This window comes from Chlamydotis macqueenii, chromosome 8, assembly GCF_036417535.1.
Source record: "Chlamydotis macqueenii isolate bChlMac1 chromosome 8, bChlMac1.mat, whole genome shotgun sequence".
Lineage (NCBI taxonomy): Eukaryota > Metazoa > Chordata > Aves > Otidiformes > Otididae > Chlamydotis > Chlamydotis macqueenii.
The window spans coordinates 5,288,185-5,308,003 of NC_141563.1; the positions used below are offsets into that span (position 1 = coordinate 5,288,185).

The 19,819-nt window shown below is 43.6% G+C and overlaps 1 protein-coding gene across 3 annotated transcripts in view; it reads left to right on the forward strand.

The window, feature by feature from the left end:
* NTNG1 (netrin G1) overlaps positions 1 to 19,819 on the forward strand; it is a 156,010-nt gene that overhangs the window by 96,439 nt on the left and 39,752 nt on the right. For all 3 annotated transcript variants that reach the window (XM_086753343.1, XM_086753341.1, XM_086753342.1), the window contains 2 exons: positions 1,108 to 1,280; positions 12,110 to 12,136. In XM_086753343.1, coding sequence (XP_086609469.1) covers positions 1,108 to 1,280; positions 12,110 to 12,136 — 200 coding nt within the window. The remainder of the gene's footprint in view (positions 1 to 1,107; positions 1,281 to 12,109; positions 12,137 to 19,819) is intronic.

Consider the following 19,819-nt stretch of genomic DNA (forward strand, 5'->3'; position numbering starts at 1 on the left):
AGCAGTCACTTATGACAAGCGCAAGCTTGTTTTCCCCTGGGGATATGTATGTACGCGGCCGGTTGCTGCGGGTCATATTCCTTCCAAATGGAAGTCAGCCTGACAGCTGTTAATTTGCGCTTGGCCGTTCCATGTGTTGCTTTGCCCTAATTATTGGTCACCATGTGGAACAGGTGACAAATGCCCACACGAGAACCTTTCACATCACTAGATGTACGGTCATTAGGAAAACAAACAGGCAGGGTCGTTAAGTACTAGTTTTCTCTCCAGCCCCAAACAGAAGCAGATTTTAGCTGGTTTTGACAAAAATTGGAAAGGGATGGGAAGAAGTGGCAATACCTTGCTGCTTATGAAACTAGCTTCCCATTCTGTAAGTGTCCTAGTTTCAGGGGAAGAGGGGAATTTAAGGAAAATACAGTTGTTCTAAGACAGGATGCAGAATCTGGTTTATCTAATGATTTGGTTACAAGGTTCAATTAGATGGTCTTTCCGAGGTAAAACTAAATGTGCCTACCAAAATATTTCCTCTGACCTTCAGCTACTACAATTATATCAAATTAAAGCAGGCAAAAACATTTTCCTTCCTGAGAAAGAGAGTACTTGCTGAAGCAGAATGGCAAAACACCGTTATACTGAGCTTCCCTTCTCGTGGAGTGTGGCATTGCAGAGGATGTTTAATTGAAGTCTGTTTTCTCAGAGTACCAGGGCCTAATTTGGATCTTAATTTCGGCCGGGTTCTCTAAGGACGTAAGCAGAGGACTTGTTTTATTCCTGTGAGTAGCAAGGAATTCTTGAATTTCTGCAAGATTATAGACTGTGATGAACATTACACATAATGTAGTTGATCTCTTGGAGCTGCGTTCGTGAAAACAAGAAAAGATGCAGCATCTTGGAATCTTGGTGAAATTACTGCTTTCCAACTTGTGCGAGCTGGAGATATGACAACGTGCTGTTTGAGGGATTTCATGTAAAGCCTGCTAAAACAGTAATGCGTGCACGACACACAGAAACAGAGTGGTTGTCATAGGCCATGCTTTACTAAGACTTAATCTGAGTTTAAACTCACCTCTAAATAATATCCCACTTTTTTTTTTTCTTTTAAAATAGGTGTAAGTGCAACCTTCATGCTACAGGCTGTAAAGAAGAGAACAAAAGACTGCTTTGTGAATGTGAGCATAACACAACTGGCCCAGACTGTGGAAAATGCAAGAAGAATTACCAGGGCCGGCCGTGGAGCCCTGGCTCTTATCTGCCTATACCTAAGGGCACTGCTAATATCTGTAAGTAGTTCTGTGTAATAAGGGTATTTCATTAGTAGAGTTCTGCCCCGTATCGTGACTCGGAAGGAAAATTAATGCCAGCGCAGGTTTGTCATTTCGTCATGACCCACTGCAGATAGTTGACAGGGTGCCAAGCTGTGAGTGTTAATTGTAAGCAGACATAACCTGTGCAAGTAAATAACTTGCATGAGAACTGCGTGTTTGCATCCGTAGACAGATCCCTGAACACTGCGCAGAAAGGGTTACAGAATGAAAAAATTAGGACCCTTCACATAAAAAGCACACGCAGAGGAGAGAACCCGGTGGGAATATCTGCAGTGCTGCCCCAGGCACGGTGCCCTCAGCTCCCCGCTGATACACCCCTAGTGCCTCCAGGTTCACAACCTCAGCTCCACGGGGGAGATGAGGTCCTCGCTCATCTCTTGTCCATTTAAGAAACTTAAAAAAATCTCAGACCAATTTTTTGCAAGGTTGGTGAAGGACATTTGTACCTGATGTTGACCTGCAGTCCAGATTCACATGCAGTCTTGTAGATAGCCAAGGGCTGAAGGGGAAAGGCAAGGGCAAAACTTGAGTATTTAGATCTGCTTGTTTCCAGCTAATAGCCGTTCACCAACGCGCATGCCCGCTGTTCATGTTGTCCAGAAGAAATCACTAACAGCTGCATTTCCTGGACCTTGACAGGACTGGGTCGAAAAGAACACGGTGCTGAAAGAGAGGGCATGGAGACAAGTATGAGCAGCAGTTCTTTCTTTCATGCATGTGTGAAATACACAGTGGTTCGGAATCCTCCTGAACTGAGTAACAGACTTAAATTCCTTTGAAGAAAGGATTGAAGAAGATGAGGATAAATCACCAAACCTTCTGACAGAAGTTACTAGCTTCTTTTCAGAAACGAGTCCACAGTTTTGCCCTGATTAAAAGCAAAACATTCATTTTAGAGTATTAGAATATGACAATTTCCTGAGAAGTTATTTCGGAGGCGCAGAGCTATGTACCGCAGTTGAATGAAAAGTTTAAAAGCAGGAGCAATGCGCAGTGCTCAGAATGTTATCTAAGACTTCAAAGCAGCAGCTGTAAAGAATCAGAACTCAAAAATGAATATCATAGGAAGCAGGACCTTATCAAGTTAAATGGGAGAGTAATAGACCAAGTAACAAACAGTGAAGTGTGGGGGCATGAAATTATGATAAAATTCTTACTGAGCAGAGAAAAATGAACTTCCAGAAAGCGGGGAAGAAACATTTTGTGAGCCTATTCACTTTATTAAAAGTGAATGTGGCTCACAGAATTAATACTTTAAAGCTGTGTTCAGAAGAAATGGTGAGATTTACCAGGCTGGCTTTATGTTTTCAATATACGTACACATACACACATACATACATAGGTGTGCACATGTATACATTTTTTCTATAAGTGTGTATATAGAATGTAGTTGCTGCCTCAGCAATCACCTAAACCAGGGACAAGAGACATCTGAACGTGAAAGCGGGGATCTTTCCAAACGCAGCTGGCTGTGTCGGTTACGCCGTTTCCAGTCAGTTGAGCGCACACCAGGCGGAACAGTGGCGTTAGCGCCCCCTGAAAGGATGCCTGAAGCTTCTTAAAACAACTTCCAGCATTGTTAGATTCCGTCATATACAGTTACATCAAAAATCAAAATCCTTTGCAAATAACCAGTCTTTTCTGGTTTCTTATTATTATTCTTATTACTAACATTGTTATGATAGCACCATGAAAATGTAACCTTGTTTGACCTGCCGAGTGCTCCGCTTACCCCACATCCTGCCGTCAGCACTGATCAGCAGCAGGAATTCATGGCGAACAGGAAGAAGCACGGTGAATGCAGAAGGATTTCTTGTTTGCCTTCCCAGTTGCTAGCAATAACCTGGCTTTCGGAGCCGGGCCCTCCGTCACACGCTCAGTGGCTGCTGAGCAAGAGACCTAGCTGTCATACGCTTGGCGTCGGTGACATCTTATGGCAATACATTTCACGTTTTAATGACACAATGAGTGAAAGGGATTTCCTTTTGTTTGCTTTAGATGTTTTTGTTTGGGTAAGCTTGTACCTCCTCAGATAGGAAGAGTAATGCATCCCTGTTTACATCCCATACACCGTTTATGATTACATAGGCTTGACATGCCCACTCCTCCAATCTGTTTTCTAAATGGCGAATCCTGATCTGTTTAATCTTACCACGTATAAAACCATGCCACATCTCTGGTCATCTCTGCTTTCTTGCTCTCTTCTAGGGCTGTGAAGTCATTTCTTACTTGGTGAGGCTAAAACTACACGTGATGTTCTAGCCATCAAAACAACATGGATCTTTTACAGTGGCATAAAAGTGTGCCTGCTATGTATTTTGTTATTACAGGGATCAGCCCCTGAGTCCTTTTTAAAGACTGTGTCACAGTTACAACATTTCTGCTGGCATCAAGGCTGACATAAGTGACAGGTTACATGTTACAGTAGTTAGTTCAGAAAAGGCAGCTTGGAGCTCTTGTAAGACACTTCTTGGGTGAACATCACCTTATGGCAATTTGATATTGTTTTCGTCCTTTAAAACACCTTCAGGTGATGGTAGACACTGAGAAACTTCCTCGGATTGTGAGACTCTCTCTGCCCTTCTTTGTTGTGAACATCAGTGCAAACAACTGATCTAGTATTCAGTACTTTTATACCTCACTTGTCTGTCTGCCCAGTCGTCTCTGTGGGAGGCCTCCTGTATCTAGTGGTTTTTACAAAAAAAAAGAGTATTAACTTTGATGTCTGTACCAAGTTGATTCTCAAAATACTGTGGTTTATCTTTAACTTGACAGATTTTATGCTTTTTTTTCCCCCCTGTGTTTCTCCATTGAGATGACTTACACTTCTAAAGGGTGTCTTTCCAAAATCTGCTTCATGTTGCTGTTTTGGGTTGGGTGCTGAGATTTTTCTGTTGTTGTTGTTGTTTATAAGATAGTTGATTTATTATTTTTTTTTTTAATTATGGCTTATATGTGATTATTCGGAGTCTCTCATATACTTTATCTCGTATACTTTAGCCTGCCTCCATGCTGTTTGCATTAAATCTTTTCAGCTGTTCTTTTCATTTTTCTTTTAACTAACTCCCTCATTTTTATCTGCTCACTCTCTGAAAGTTAAAAATTACTGCAGTGGATTTTTTTTTTTGTCCTTTTCCTTCTCAACAAGGACGTGGACCAGTTGGAGAGGGTCCAGAGGAGGCCACGCAGATGATGGGAGGGCTGGAGCAGCTCTGCTGTGAGGCCAGGCTGAGAGAGCTGGGGCTGCTCAGCCTGGAGAAGAGGAGGCTCCGGGGAGACCTGAGAGCGGCTCCCAGTGCCTAAAGGGGGCTGCAGGAAAGGTGGGGAGAGACTCTTCAGCAGAGCCTGTTGTAATAGGACGAGGGGTCATGGTTTTAAAATAGAGGGAGGTAGATTCAGATTGGATATTAGGAAAAATTTTTTACGCTGAGGGTTGTGGAGCAGTGTCACAGGTTGCCCAGAGAGGCGGTGGATGCCCGATCCCTGGAAACGTTCAAGGCCAGGCTGGATGAGGCTCTGAGCAACCTGATCTGGTTGGAGATGTCCCTGCTCCTGGCAGGGGGGTTGGACTGGATGGGCTTTGAAGGTCCCTTCCAACCCAAACCATTCTATGATTCTGTGATTCTGTGTTGACTTTCAGTCCAGAAGTGGTTCTCTGGTAACTACTTCTTGAATCGAGTCCTGTGTACCACTCAGAACGAAACCAGCTGCTTTTCTTGTGGGCTGTTCATTTCCCTGCTACAAGCAGCAATCCTTTATGGTATGGCAAAGCTTCGTTTCTTTTGTCACTTCCTCAGTTAACGCCGCATGTGTTGGAGCGTACGAAATTTTGCGTTATTGTGTGTAAACTCTCTGCATAGCCACTGTAATTTCACTTACCGCCTTGCGTTTGTGTCACCATCTCCATCGTGTGGTCCGTAATGCAACCCTAGCAACTCTCCTTAGTCAGGTGTGAGTTCTGTAAATAGTTGCTGGAACATGTTGACAGACTTAGCTTGTCTGCTTTGACCCTAAGCTTCCCCTGTACATTACTGTAATCCCCTGGGGACACTCTGTGTAACCAGAACCCCAGTAATACAGTGTCCCTTTGATCCTCTTCCTCCTTCCAATTTGCAAAGTCTATCTAGTCCATCGAACACCAAAGTATTTTAAAGTTTAAATGGATTTGAAGGGTTTTTTTTTTTAATACGAGTGTGTTTAAATAAGGTACAACTAAAAATAGTTGTATAAATGAAACACTCTGAAATTTTTTTTTTTTTTTTTTCACAAAAGATAAAGGTCATTTTTCCTGAGATTCTCTGGGTTTGGGAAATGTGCTCAGATTGAAGAAGCAGCCTCGTGTCCATTTCAGAATCTCTCCCAGCTGGAACTTCTCTTGTTTCCACTCCTCTGCCACTGTTTTGTGGGCAGAGACTTTATGATGCCTTTTCAAGCTGCAGCTCATGAAAGAGGGTTCTTCTAGTTTATACTCTGGCCATAGCCTAAACCTCGATGTAAAGCTGTTTTCTCTGTCCTCCTCATTTTAAGTCAACATGAGTTTTTCAGGAGAAAGGAAACCAGTTTTTCCCTGCTTTGCTTGTGAAAGACAGCGAGTTTACTGGCACTAACAATATTTCCGCATTTGTTTCCCACATAGCATTTGTTTTATATTTGCAGTCTATCTTGTTGACTATTTTATGATTACATTTATTCCCCTGTGCTGCCAGTTCTATGGATAGTTTGTTCTGCAGTATGTTTTGACACTCAGCGTGAACTTATTAAATTTGTCTATGCTTGGCATTACGAGGCAGCTTTTCTCCTCAGCACTCTGACAGCACAAGCCCTTTTCTTCCTCCCATGCTTTAGATCATGTTTGGCACTCACATTCTTTGCTCCGTGAGACAGTGCTGTCTAAGACTGAGCCGGGCTCCCATCCGTCAGAGCCTGCTCGCTTTTTGTCAGTCCCTCCATAACCGATAACCTGTACCAGAAGTGCAAAAACCACCTCCCAGCTGCTACGTGACTTTCCTCGTTCGCAGTCCAACATGAAACGAAGGATTGACAAGAACACAGGGAACGCTGGTGGTTCACCAGTTAGGCAGATAGCATCAATCGATTGACTGAATTTCTGCTGTGGTGGGCCCCCCTCTGACAGCACAGCTGCCACAGAAACAGTTTCTGGCAAAAAATACGGCACGTGAAGTATTGCACTGGTGACCCTCACCTGTGTGTGCAGGTCTCCCCACAAATACCTGCTGACACAAAGCCGTCTTGAGGAGCCGGGATAAATGAAATTGGCCAAGAGGTTGTGTGATGGCAGGCCTTCCACTCAGAAATCTAAGTATAAAATAGATAGCATCCCATTTTCTATGGGCCCCATTCTCCCAGACAGCTGGAAGGGACTTTCCAGTGCCTTTTGTGTACTTTCATGACCAAGGTGGAGGCGGTGAACCCACATGATCTCAATTTGAAAGAATGGGACATTCCTGCTTAAAAGGTGATTCCTGCTCCTCGGTGGTTTTGCTGACATCTTTCGGAGAAAAGAAGGAAGACATGAATGCAATAATAAAGTTACAAAACAGCAAAGCTTCTTATTGCTCCCACTTTATGTTACACATTAATTTTGGCCCACAAAGCTTACAGACGATGTACAGCCACAGGAAGACGTCGCACAAAAGCTGTATCAAGCTGGGAAACTTGGTGGTGGGGCCAAAACCGTAGTGTATCTAGAGGACCCAGGAAGACAGAAGGTTCAGGAAAACCTGCAAGTGATGGCTGACCTCCCTCCAGCTCGGTATCCGGTGCAGAACACTGCAGGTGCGTGCCTAAAAGCCAGTGCACTCTCAATAACATGTGCAGTATTTTTTTTTTAAATGAGGCTTGAAAAATTACTCTTCAGTACTCTCTCCTCTTGCATGACCCTGCTGAGCTGGTTGGTTTTGCTGGTGATGGTGGCATCTGTTGTTGGAAATTAATTGCTTCCATCCATCAGTGGTTTCAAACAGCTCTGTTTTTGCCATATGCAGTGCAGAGGAGCAGTGGAAGAGGATTCCAGGCCTTAAGCAGCAGCAGGGGAAGGCGAAGTTACTCAAAGTTCTAGAAATGGTCTGAGTTTCAGGCTTTCTGAAGTTTCTGGTATGTAATATTCTATCAATAAGTTACGATTACTCAAAAAAAAAATCCTTTGATCTCACTGGGAGTTTCCTAGGCAGAGAGTTTTCAAAACTGGTTTGGAGTCACTGAAACATCATGAGAAAAGGCCCAGATTTTAAAAGGTGTTACCCAATAAACCAATAACGGAATGTTTGTGGGAAAGCAGAGGTGGAGGTTAACAAACTTCACCTAAGCAGTTCTTTTTCTGGGAATTGAAAACTTTTCAATCTTGACAGAGCAAGCAGCTGCAGAATTCACACTACCAGGAATTCGAGGACTCTTGCAATGAAACACAGGTGAAATTTCCCAGGAATTGTGCCTTTCGCTGCATACGGTCCTTTGGCTGAACACAGGTTTGGCAATACACGAGAAGTTTACGCCTGTGATCATAACAATCATTCCCTTTGAGGGGTTACAAGATGCTAGGTTCCTCCAGCTTCTCAGGGCTTTAAATTACCGGAGAATTCAGAGCTGCTGAATGGATGCTGAGGATCTGATACTGCAATCATGCCTCGGAGGAGTTGCAAAGGGAAAAGGACTCGCTGCGGGGAGCAGCGTGCTGCAGATATTCTCACAAAAGATCGAATGTGGCAGTAGCTCTGCTGTGGAATACAGCTCTGTATTTCATTCCTGTTTCAGCATTAAAATGTGTGGTGCAGAGTGCAGTTGTAAGGACGGCTTTTGTGTCAGAACAGCTCTCACGCAGCTTTGATCAGCAATTAGTATGAATCCGAACTTGCACTGCGTTATTTACTGCTGGATGCTGCCGTGCCTTCATAGGAGGCAGTTGTAATTCTCAGTCTCCGGGCCGTATTCACCTCACCCGGATAACACACTGCGCTTTTGGTGACCCTCCTTCCCTGGATGCGGGTGAGCGACCAGCTGGACGGCAGCCGGAGCCCGTCCCCGGCTCCCTGCCGCAGGGCAGATGCGTGTTCAGCTTGGGATGGAGAAGAGGCGGAGGAGCCCACGGGAAAGAGCATAGCCAAGACCAAGTTGACGGAATAATTCCTTCGTCCCACACGCACCCCTGTCCAGGCAGAGGTGCGGCCCGGCTGCATCAGTGGCGCTGCTGGCGGCGAGCACGCACAGGCGTTGGGGATGGGGGTGACCGGAGGGACCGCGGCGTGTGACACCCCTGAGACGGGAAGCAGCTGTGTGGCTCTTCTCACCAAAAGCTTGATGCTCTTCCTCTGCATTATGGACGTCACACAAACACAAACCACAGAAGAAATAAAAAACCTGCTTTCTTCGCTAGCATCTGATTTGCTTTTCTTCTCCATTCTCAGTAGTCAGCTCCATGGTAGCTGATAGCTAAACCAGCCCATTTCTGGAAAAAGGGGAAACGGGAAGATTACAAGGCAGATGCAGAAGACCGTATGAAAGGAAAACACCAGATTTTTCTTCTCCCAAGTAATGTATGTATATTTAGATGCACTTACAGTGAACATATAATACATCAAACCACCACCCTCGAGTCAAGTGAAAAATAAGAAACAGTGTTAGAGACTTTCTGCTGCAGTGTTTGTCATTTCAGGGCCGGTAGCTCCCCCTGAACTTCCTTTTCGTGCTTTACTTGCTGTTTCCTCACTATAACACTGTTGCCATTCATAACCATCCCAGTGATTTCAGCTGGAAGATGATTTAGACTGAACATTGCTTTGGTTGAACAGCTGAAAATACATAAATGCAGTTGCTTGGTTTTATTTACTCTTTATGTCTAGATGAGTAGAGGTGCGCATCAAGGGAAGTAATGGGCCTGATTCTTCATCCCTCTCTGTGACCTGTTCACATCATTGCGCCGCTGCAGAGTACCTACAGGGTTCAGCAGAAGGCTGACTGGAAACATAATGTCCCCAAAGGGCTGGAACGTGGGATCACAGAATCACAGAATGGTTTGGGTTGGAAGGGAGAATTCAAGCCCACCCAGTCCAACCCCCCTGCCAGCAGCAGGGACATCTCCAACCAGATCAGGTTGCTCACAGCCCCGGCCAACCTGGCCTGGAATGTTTCCAGGGATGGGGCATCCACCGCCTCTCTGGGCAACCTGGGACACTGCTCCACCACCCTCAGTGGAAAACATTTCTTCCTAATATCCAATCTGAATCTGCCTCCCTCTATTTTAAAACCATGACCCCGCGTCCTGTCACACCAGGCCCTGCTGAAGAGTTTTTCCCCACAGCTGGTGTCCCCGGCGCTGGTGCCACAGGAGGAGCCGCACGGTCCGGCCCCCGCACGCCCCTGCACTGAGAGAGGGGGAGAGGCAGCATCACCCCTCCGCTGCCTCGGGACCTAAGGACTCGCAGCGCGTGCAGCTCCGCTGAGTTCCGGAGCTAGCCTCAATATGTGACTCCAGACCGCACAAAACACTCGTACTAAGAATAATTTTCCCATCATCTGTGCAGTTTTCACAGGGTGTTAATAGATCTCGCTTCGTGGCCCTACGCAGCCCGCTCTTCCCAGACAAACTTAGATGTGCCATTCTCGCTCTTCTTAGCAGGAAGGGCAGAAAGTGGCGCGCCACCCGGGCCAGTCGGCGCACGCAGGGGTACCTGGTGTTACGGAAATCCAGCTGGTGACACAAGGTCACTCCGACCCAGAAACTCAGTGCGGAAATGGAAAAAGAGCTTTTCAAGCCCAACCTGAAGACAGCTTCACGAGGTTAATCCAGAGCCCTCCGGGCTCGCAGGCAGCTTGCTTTCATTATTCTCTGCCCAGGAAGCGTTTATCACTATGAATTCCTTGAAAATTTTGAACTACAGTAAAATGAGGAGAGCAGACCTGCAGGAAAGCCTCTCCCTTTGCTACAGTCTGTTCAGGAGAGAAAGGAAAGGCTATTTGTGTGTGCGCGTAGGAGAGAGGGAGCCGTGAGGCGGGGGCGTATAGCCAGAGGAAATACAAATACCATTTTGCAGTGGAAGTGCGGGAACGCGGTCTCTGTATTTTCTCTAATATTTGTGCCGTTTCCATCGGTGTATAGAGGAAAACAAATCCTGCTCATTTAAAACAGCTACAGTGACTTGCAAAAAATGTAAACAACCTGCTATTGAAACTTCAGGGGAAATTATTTGAAAATTGATTGCCTTTTTGGCATTTTTGACAAGGGGATAGAAGTCCTCTTACATTAAAAAGCACTGTTTGTTACTTTTAGAAGTGTAACACCATTGTTCTACTATGATGATATTGTTGTTTAGCTTTTAATACCTCATGATTCTAAAATTTTGGAAAATACATGTTAATCTCAGCAGCAGTAGAAATAATTAAGTTTGCAAACGACATCCAAGCGCGGGGCTGGGTCAGGAGCAGGCGCTGTCTGCAGCGCGGTGCCTGGGGCTTCGCCGGACCTCAGGTTCCGTGGGAGCTGGAACCAGAGCGCCGCAGCTCTGCCGCGTGCCCCGGGACTCATGCAGTGAAACGCAAAAGATCTGTTCATGGTCGCCGTTCTGCAACTGCAGTTACTACGGCATTGACCTGGCCGTGCCACGGGTTAGAAATGTTCCCAGCGTGACGTTACAGCCTTGCTTACAGAATATCATTTATCCCCAGGACGTGCCTTCGCTCCCGTGTGCTTAATTGCAGAATGAGGTCCGTGCCATCTCGGAGTAAACCAGAACTTCGGGATAGATGTTGGAAGAAGTGTAGCAGATGTTTAATGGAGAAACAGACAGATTTCTGCAGTAAAATGCATGCCATCAAAAGTCAATAAAACTCACAAAAGGCAAACTGTATTTAACTAACAGGATGCGAACATTCAGGATTAAAATACTGATCTGCAATTTGTGAGTTTATCCCAGGAGACTAGCAATAGTGCCATTAGCAATGCCATTCAAAGAAAACGGCGTTTCAGGAAAGATTTCATGTCCGCGTTTCTGTGCGACACACCTTTGAGGGCAGACCTGGCAACGTCGGGACGGCACTGTGCAACACGAGATACCGCATTGCCCATCCCGCAGAGGAGTTTTACTCCTCGGCAGCCCCATCTCCTCTGGTAAATCTCACCTGCCTCTGGAACAGTTTCCTTGCATTAATTCTGCTTAAGAATTGAAATGAAAGCAAGGGGGGTGGGGGAAAGGGAAAAAAAAATCAATGAGAGGCTTAGTCAATATGACCAACCTAATGCATTCGATTGTTTCGCTCAATTACCTTTCTTTTCCATAGCTTAATTTAGATAACCATCAGGTAAAAGAGGAAAAAATAGCTCCATACAGTTAATGCAGCAGAAGGTATCGGCTGATTTAAGCAGCTGGCCGAAGCAGTTAGCAATGCATCCATCCCTCGGTTAAATTATTCTTCTAGATCTGCATAATACATGCATGGCTGATGTTTTCATCTGGAGCGTTAAACCTAATGGCTGGTTAGCTGAAATACAAAACTCTTCTGAACAAATTCATGAAGTTAGAGAGCTGGTGGAGGTCCCAGAAATACCCATCTGTCAATACATTTGAGTGGTCCCTGCAGCCTCGTACCGAAAAATCTGCAGACTCTGCGTTTATAAAGGGCTGGGTACATACGGGCAGTTGCTTGGGTTTAACCGTGTATTGATGTGATGTTCTGAAAATCAAGAGAAAATAATTTTCGGAATCTTAGATGAAGTAGCTCAGCCAACTACAGCAAATAGCTAACTGTACTTTTTGTGTTTTCTTTCTCTGCAGGTATACCCAGTATTTCCAGTATTGGTAGTAAGTAATAAAACCAGTATTGTTTTGCATTGTCATTCAGCTTCCTGGATCTAATTTCCCAACATCCCTTTCTGCCGTAGAGAATGTTTCTCTGAAAACGTCCCTGCGGCGCAGGGGCATTGCCCTTCCTCTCTTGCTCTACCACGCGCCCGTATGGTGTGGTCCGAGAGCGCGGCACTCCTGACAACACATCTGCCTTCGGCCGCAGATGTTCTGGCCGGTTCTGATCAGCAGATAAAAACCGAGTGCTATAAACTGAGTGTTACACAGAGAACGAAGACGCTGTTCCCCAGAAAATATTTGTTGAGCATCTTTAAAAAAAAAAAGGTGTTTGCTAATACCAGAGAAGTATAGGACCATTAATTTTCATGCAAGTGTCCTGGTTTCAGCAGGGATGGAGTTAGTTTCCAGAACAGCAAGTATGTGTGTGTGTAAATTCAAAGAGCAACTGGAAGAGTTTCTAAATGGAAGAGTTTTCATTCTTATGACGTAGCTTAGCAAATGCGGTGTTTCTGCTGGAATCTTGGCATTAACTCCAGCAGCCTTTAAACTGGGATTTACTCCGCAAAATAAACAAAAAGTTTTCCCTTCACAAAAAGTTGCTTTCCTATATGCAATTAAAGCATCAAAATATTACAGGGAAACTCTAACGAAACTGTAACTCCATTATGTAAAGAGCTGCTCTCTCCATGAAACAGATGATGAATTAAATAAAACACTTCGAGGGACTCGGCGCGCAGTAGCTCCGCTGTGAGTCCAGCCGCGTCCCGTGGCTGAGAAGCGCACGCAGTCACGACGTGTTGGCTGATTGCAAATAAAGCAGGCGGGTAAAAATGGGATCCTGCTGTGTCTGACTGGAAGGATATTCCCCACAGCCTCGGCTTTTGCAGAGGCTTTAGGCGCAACTTGTGTGCCGCAGGACTGTCACCGTGGCAAAATATCACAATGGCAAAATGTGATTTGCCGTACCCGATATCCAGCTGAAAAGCTTCTAATAATTTGAGTAAAATTGCCGCGCTTCTTACGATGCAGGGTCAGGTCTGGCGATGTATAAATCAGCGCAGTTTGTTTCAGCTCCTGAACGGCGCTGATTTGTTAAGCTCCAGACAGCGAGTTAAATGCCATCAGAACTAGGCTCCTTGCAAATGAGAGCAGCATCAAGAGCTGAATGCCGCGGCATCTGTTCTGCAGCTTTAAATAGTGAAACGGCATCCAAGACAATAAGGTGCAAATGAAAGCTTTCAATCTTACTAATGTCATTTTCCTGCTGTGGTATCTCCTTTGGCATTTGCTGAACTGCAAAAGCATAGCCACATGCTATTTTCAAAACCTTGTCTTTATACCTCTATCTTATAACCAAAAAAAATGAAGTAAATGAAAGAGAAGTTCTCAGGAACATTCCTGCTGTTAATACCAGAAATGGGATGAATGGGAAAATAGCTCTGTGGAGTTTGTTGTGCTCTGGTTCCTCAGTACCGTGTTGCATGGACCCTGTGGTTGTGTGTTCACCTCGCGCTCCATACAGCCTCTGTCACCACATCGACCATTGCTGAGCATCAGCAGATGTTGGCCTTCGAAAACTTAATAGGGAAACTCAGACACCTTTTAAGCGATGGTGACCTGAAAGGATGCGTTGTTGACCTCTTTGTATTTTACGCTGGGGTGATTAGTACAGTTTATTCCAAACAGAACAAAATCCTGTTTAACATTCCATAGGAAATACAAGCGTTTCTGCAAGGCTATGCTTTATCTTTAATCTTGCTGTAAATGTCTTGAATAATATGTGGTAGAGTTCAACAAATTTCTTTGCCTACCTGGAGAGGATGAAGCATGAGCATCTCTTCATGAGCACAAGTAGATGTTGATACTCTGCTTGGTTTTTTCGTGTGTTTTTTCTTAGATAGCTCAGGCGGAAAATAGTTCTACTTGCACAATGTTCAGAACATCTTTCCTGTAGAACAGAAATAGCAGAATTGTTGTTAGACAAGGACAGAAGCCATGAATTTATCCTAGTCTCTAAGAGAATTTAACTGAAGTACAATTAACACATAAAAACAAATGAGATTAATTAGTTCTGGCTGCTTTAATGGACTCTGCATTATTTCATCCTTTGTCCACGCTAATACAATGTTTGTGTTCCTACCAGCGGAGTTTTTCCCCACCCGGGGACAGGAGGTTCCTCTCAGGAGACACAGTTTGGGTTTCACTCTGCCTGGCAGCCAACACTAACGGGGGGATGTTGGCTTTTGTGCGCTTCACGCCATTCCTAGAGTGTAAGGAAGATGGGGTGGGCAGGGGGCTGTGAGGACTAAACTGCCAGCATAGAGAAGATGCCACTGCAAGCCACATTCATTTGACACTTTTAAGACTGCAGTGAAAGCAAAGAAAAGTAGGGTATATTTACCTGTGTGCACATATATGTGTCATTCTCTGTTCCTTTTTTACCGCAGAGGATCTTGTATTAAAGCAGCTCACCGTTAAAGTTTAAACACAAAGAAGGAGTGGTCATGAAGTAAACATCCTTTCTGATCATCTAGGAAAAAAAAATTAAAAAATAACCCGAGCTTTCCCATTAAGGTCGTTTGTACCTGCTGTTGTCTGTCAGTTGAATATCAGGCTCTCTGGCCATCTCCAGCACTCTCGGTTCCAGTGCTGGCCCCTGCAGCATTTTCCAGCCATGGAAAAATACTGGTGGAAGCGTTAGCAATTAATGAGTCCCAAAACCATTTCATAATTTTAAGCAATGCTTACATACAGTATGTAAATACTCTGAGAACTACATTATTATACTTGCTAAAATAATGATTGTACAATTTTACGTAGGGCAGTGCATCCAAATGTTCATGACTGTGACCAGATACCAAAGTTACCAATCCGTACATGTATGCCTTCAAAAAGCTGAGTCTTCTAAACTGTACCTTCTGTCTTTATTCCTGTAAAGCATATCTCCACTAATTATGCTAAGCAGTTGGTTATAAAGGGTATAATTAGCTCCAGGATAGGATAGACGTGATGTGCAAATAGCTCTGTGTGGGTGATTATCACCTTAGAGCCTGCTGGTGGCAGATGAGTCAGAGTTTAGAGACAGACCCCGCACCCAAGCGCGAGATGCAATCACGATCATCAAATGGTGTTTGCCGTTTGTTCTCCATTTTTGTTCTTCTTTATAGCCAATTCCAAATTTTCAAATTTTTTTTTTTTTCTAATGATAATGAATGCAAGGCACAAAAGTAAGAAAAAAAAAAGACTGGATAGGCACTCTTATTTTATTGTTTTCTTCACCTTGAAAGATCTAGTAGGTATTTTTCTGGAACTAAAATAGTGTCAGGATGAGCGTAGCTTTATTTTTTTTACCCATTTGTTATGAAATTTGAATGTGGTAAATACATATCTTAAAAGGTTGTGGGAGCAAATAGTAGCCAATTTTTATTTTTTCTATTTTACAACACCAAGTATTTTGGCCCGGATTTTGCCCCCTTGCGGTAGCTGGGAAGTTCTCTCTTTAAACTTACAGTTGTGGGATCAAAGCCGTTGCAACGCCCATGGACGGAGCACGCACACAACACCCACGCACAGCAGGAGGATACACACACCCACAACTAGGTTGTGCATCACTTTTCTATTAATATTTGAGGTCAAGTTTTACGGAGAGACCTGTACTGCTGAGAGACCATTAAGACGTTTATCTGCTTAGCACGTCTTCCAACTATATGTATTATTTTGTACATACTAGCAAAATGTTCTCATTTCAATTCAATTTTATCCAGACCTGACATTTTCACAACTGATTCTGTTAACCGGGCTCCTAGCATAAGGCATCGTCTTAGCTCAGTAGCTGACTATAGGATCAAGCCAGTGACATCTTTGTATTCCCTCCTTTAATACCTTGAAGCACTCAGAATTTTTTGTTTTGACAATCAGATTTTCCATCCTATCAAAACATTGATACATCAAAACATTGACGGCTGAAAGAAAATACTGATAACCTGCATGGTATCATGCACTTGTTTGAACACTGGACCCGAAAGAAATTTAACACTCCAAATAAAAGCCATTGTGAGCAGTTTATTTACCCAGCAGGATTCATAACGAAGCCAGTTTTCTTCTGGATAATTGGGATTTCATGCTTGAGGTTCAGGAGGCAGTGAGCCAAATCCCTCTCTTTGGGGAGAGCTTTCCAGTGCAGGGCCAGCAGCTACCGGTGCTGCTCCAGGGACCGCTGGCCGGTTGTTGGGGTGCGATCTGGGGAGCCATTGTTTCAGATTCTGTTTTGCCAGATCCACCAATTGGAACGGATCGGAAGAGCCATTCTCACCAGCCCAGACATGGCCACGTAGAGTTTGGTGTTAGTTCTCATTCCCCATCCCGGTTTACCTTCATCAACTTGGGTTAGTTAAAAACAGTGTATAGTCAAATTGTCCGTCCCGTGCTTTTTTTATTTGCTGTAATATACGGGGAACTACTTAGCTGACAGCTACCTTGTTTTAACCATTAATAAGCAATCAAGTGATGGGACAGGATGGAAAATAAGATACCAACATTTCGGTATGTACCATGTGCAAAACACATTGCACTTGCAAAGTGCAGGTTTAGCTACAGGTACTCAGGGAGGTTTTTAGAGAGCAGACATGATCCACAAAGATATTTAAAACCCTGATTCTCTATAAAGCTCAGGGAGAAATTGCTAGAAAAAAAATGCACTTCGATATTTTACCCTCTCCTCTCTTTCTTCCTGTCCCTTGGACATGCAAGCAGTTTATTCCGTAAGGTATAAGGGAGGAATGAGGCTTCCAAATCAGCACTCTGATTTAAAAAAAAAAATCTTGATTTACTGTTCCTCATCAGTGGCGAATTACTGTACAGTAATCCTAGTCAGCCAGCCAATTTCAGCATCTTTGGAGGAAAAAGGCAGAATCAATCAAGATAAAAAGGAACAACCCCCGCAAACTATCAACGGAATAATTTACTGGTTTTGTCATGAGAAAGTACCTAAATATTTCCTTCCCAAAATACTTGAGTCCATTGTGCTCTTTTGCAAATATTTTACTGGAGGTAGTCACCGCTGAAGATTACTCCCTCAGAACTTGGAGAATTAGCCACCACCTTTGTTAAAATCAGTGGATTTTTTCTGATGCCTAAACATTTCCAGAGCTGGCTCACTGGATTATTATTTTTTTTTTTTTTAAAGCCTCTAAAGAGATCGCTTTCTTTTACTCCAAGGCAACAAGTGGGCACGCAAAGGACTAACTGCATTTAAATTCTTCCAACAGTTATAAAAGCCGTTACGGCTGCGGAGCCGCCGTAAAACAACCACATCTTCCCATTTATGCAGAATTCTCCTTTCTTCAAAGGAACAGTAGGAAACTTCCTACATTGCTCCAAAAAAACGTTGCCTAACATCGGGCAAGCGTTTTTTTTCTTACTGAAAGAAAGGGGTGATTTTAAAAGAACCAACTTTTTCAGCATTTCTTGCCTTTTGGTGAGTCAGATTTTGCAGTGTTACGGACGTGCTGAAAGGCAAGTTTTGTGTGAGGTGGGTTATCGTGAGTTCAGACAGACCTGATGAGACAGAAACGCTGTCATGATAGTGTGAGCTTTGCAGTAAGGGCTGGAATAGGATCTGGTAGAAACGCACCCGATTATTCCAGCAGTTACTAAATCTGCCATTGATTTCAGTGAGCGTCATTCTTTCTTATTCCTAATTTTTTGTCTCGTATTAACAACTGAACCCACTGTCATACATATAACTCCACTGTGCTCAGCAGACATTTATGTTTTAGAATAGATATTTACTCTCAACTACCCCTGGTTTAAACTGGGCAGTGGCAAGGCCAGTTTTCTATGACTAGAAACATGGATTATACTAGAATCACTAAGCTTACACTGAATTTTTGAGACAGATTCTCTTCATTTAATATCATAGGCAATTTTGATACTGTATATCAAAAAAAAAAGGATTGGGGGAAAATAAAGAAAAAGATCATACACCTCATAAATATCATGCAATCAGTTTCTCCTTACTTCATGAAAGTAAGATTTTTTTTCCCCCCCAAGAGTTATTTTCTGCATATAATTGCCTTTGGAACAATAGTAACTAAAAATGCAGACATTTCCAATGCAAATTTAAAATGTCACGTCTGATTTTCTGCTCAGTCATATCGCTCACATACCGCTACTCTTAAAGGTGCCTACAGTAGCTTCACTTTTAAATAATCGCGTTAAAACATACTTCAGAAACTCTTCTCACATTTCTTGGTTGCCCAGAATAACTGTCGTAGAATATGTTACAGTAGACTTACAGAGCATACCTTCTAGAATACCTACACCAAAATTCCGGCAATTATTCTGGCAAATAATGCCTGTAATTACAGAAGAGAGTCTTCACACGTGGAACTGTTTTGGGAAAGCTTGGTTTATCTAGTCAGCTTCTCTATAAATAAAAGCCTTAGTGGTGATCACCAAGGACTGGCAATATTTCCACAAGTTGCTGTAAAAGCGTAACTAGCTGCTAAATGAGTCTTGCCAGTGCCGGTTCCAGGGATGACTCATCTGCTCGGATGTTCGTGTGGGAATGACAGTCAGGGTTCTTGGACTTGGACGTCTCATATACCTTTTATATAAAGCATTTCAAGTCGTCTCCGTTAAAAAAAAAGAAAAGAAAAAGAAAATTTCAAAGACAAGAAGAAAGGCCTTTATCAAGAAAGCTGTAATCTTGGTGATAATACATTCCACGAATAAGGATATAAGAAAAAAATTGTCTTTACCAATGATTAAAAAAAAAAAAGGCACATAATGGAAGCATTAATTCTCCGGAGCGCTAACCACATTGCAGGCAGCGCAGAGACGCTGAAGGCAGTGGCTGGGCTCAGCTGGGTGTGACCCTGAACGGCCTCATCTGACTTGGAAGTTGACCCCGCTGTGAGCACAGGGTGGAAAGAAAGGACCTCCAGGAGTCCCTTCTGAGATGGCTCTGATGATCGCTAATCACTAGTAAGAATCACTAGTAGTGATACTTAATAGGTAAGCACCAGGCACGGTAAATATGCTCTTTATCGTTTGGGATGCCTGTTAAGAAACTCGGCGCAGTGTAATCTAATTTAAAGGGTCAGGGAACTTTTAATTATTTTGCGGCAAGTCACAACCTCCATTTTAAGTAAGTTTGCTAAAATGAGCACAGATCTATAGCGTTTATAGGATTGCTAAGAGATAGGTAACACTGATTTTTCTGTCATACAAGTAATGAGTTTATTTGGACAAGACAAGAGGTGACCTGGGGAAATCATCATCAGAATAAGGTTCTGTATGAAATATTACTGATCGGATGAATCAGATGATAGGAAATACCTGATCTCCTATATAGGACCTGCAGCTTATTAAATGACAGATATTCCAAGGCATTACAAAGCTTTGACGCTCTTACTAGGTAGTACCTAGGCCACTGGAACTGAAGACCGTTAAGCATGTGAATTTTTGTAGGTGTGCCACACAGTACTCAACGACAGAAGTAAGATATTGGGAGGTCCAGTCTGAAACGTTAGAGGTTTTCCACAGCAACCCCAATGGTGCAGAACGATTAAAAGAGAAGGCGGCTCAGGGGACAGCAGGACAACGTAATCCATACAGATTGCTTTTTTCCTTTTGCAGCTACTGATTTTCATCTGTATTCTCTAATGTCCAGTCCCT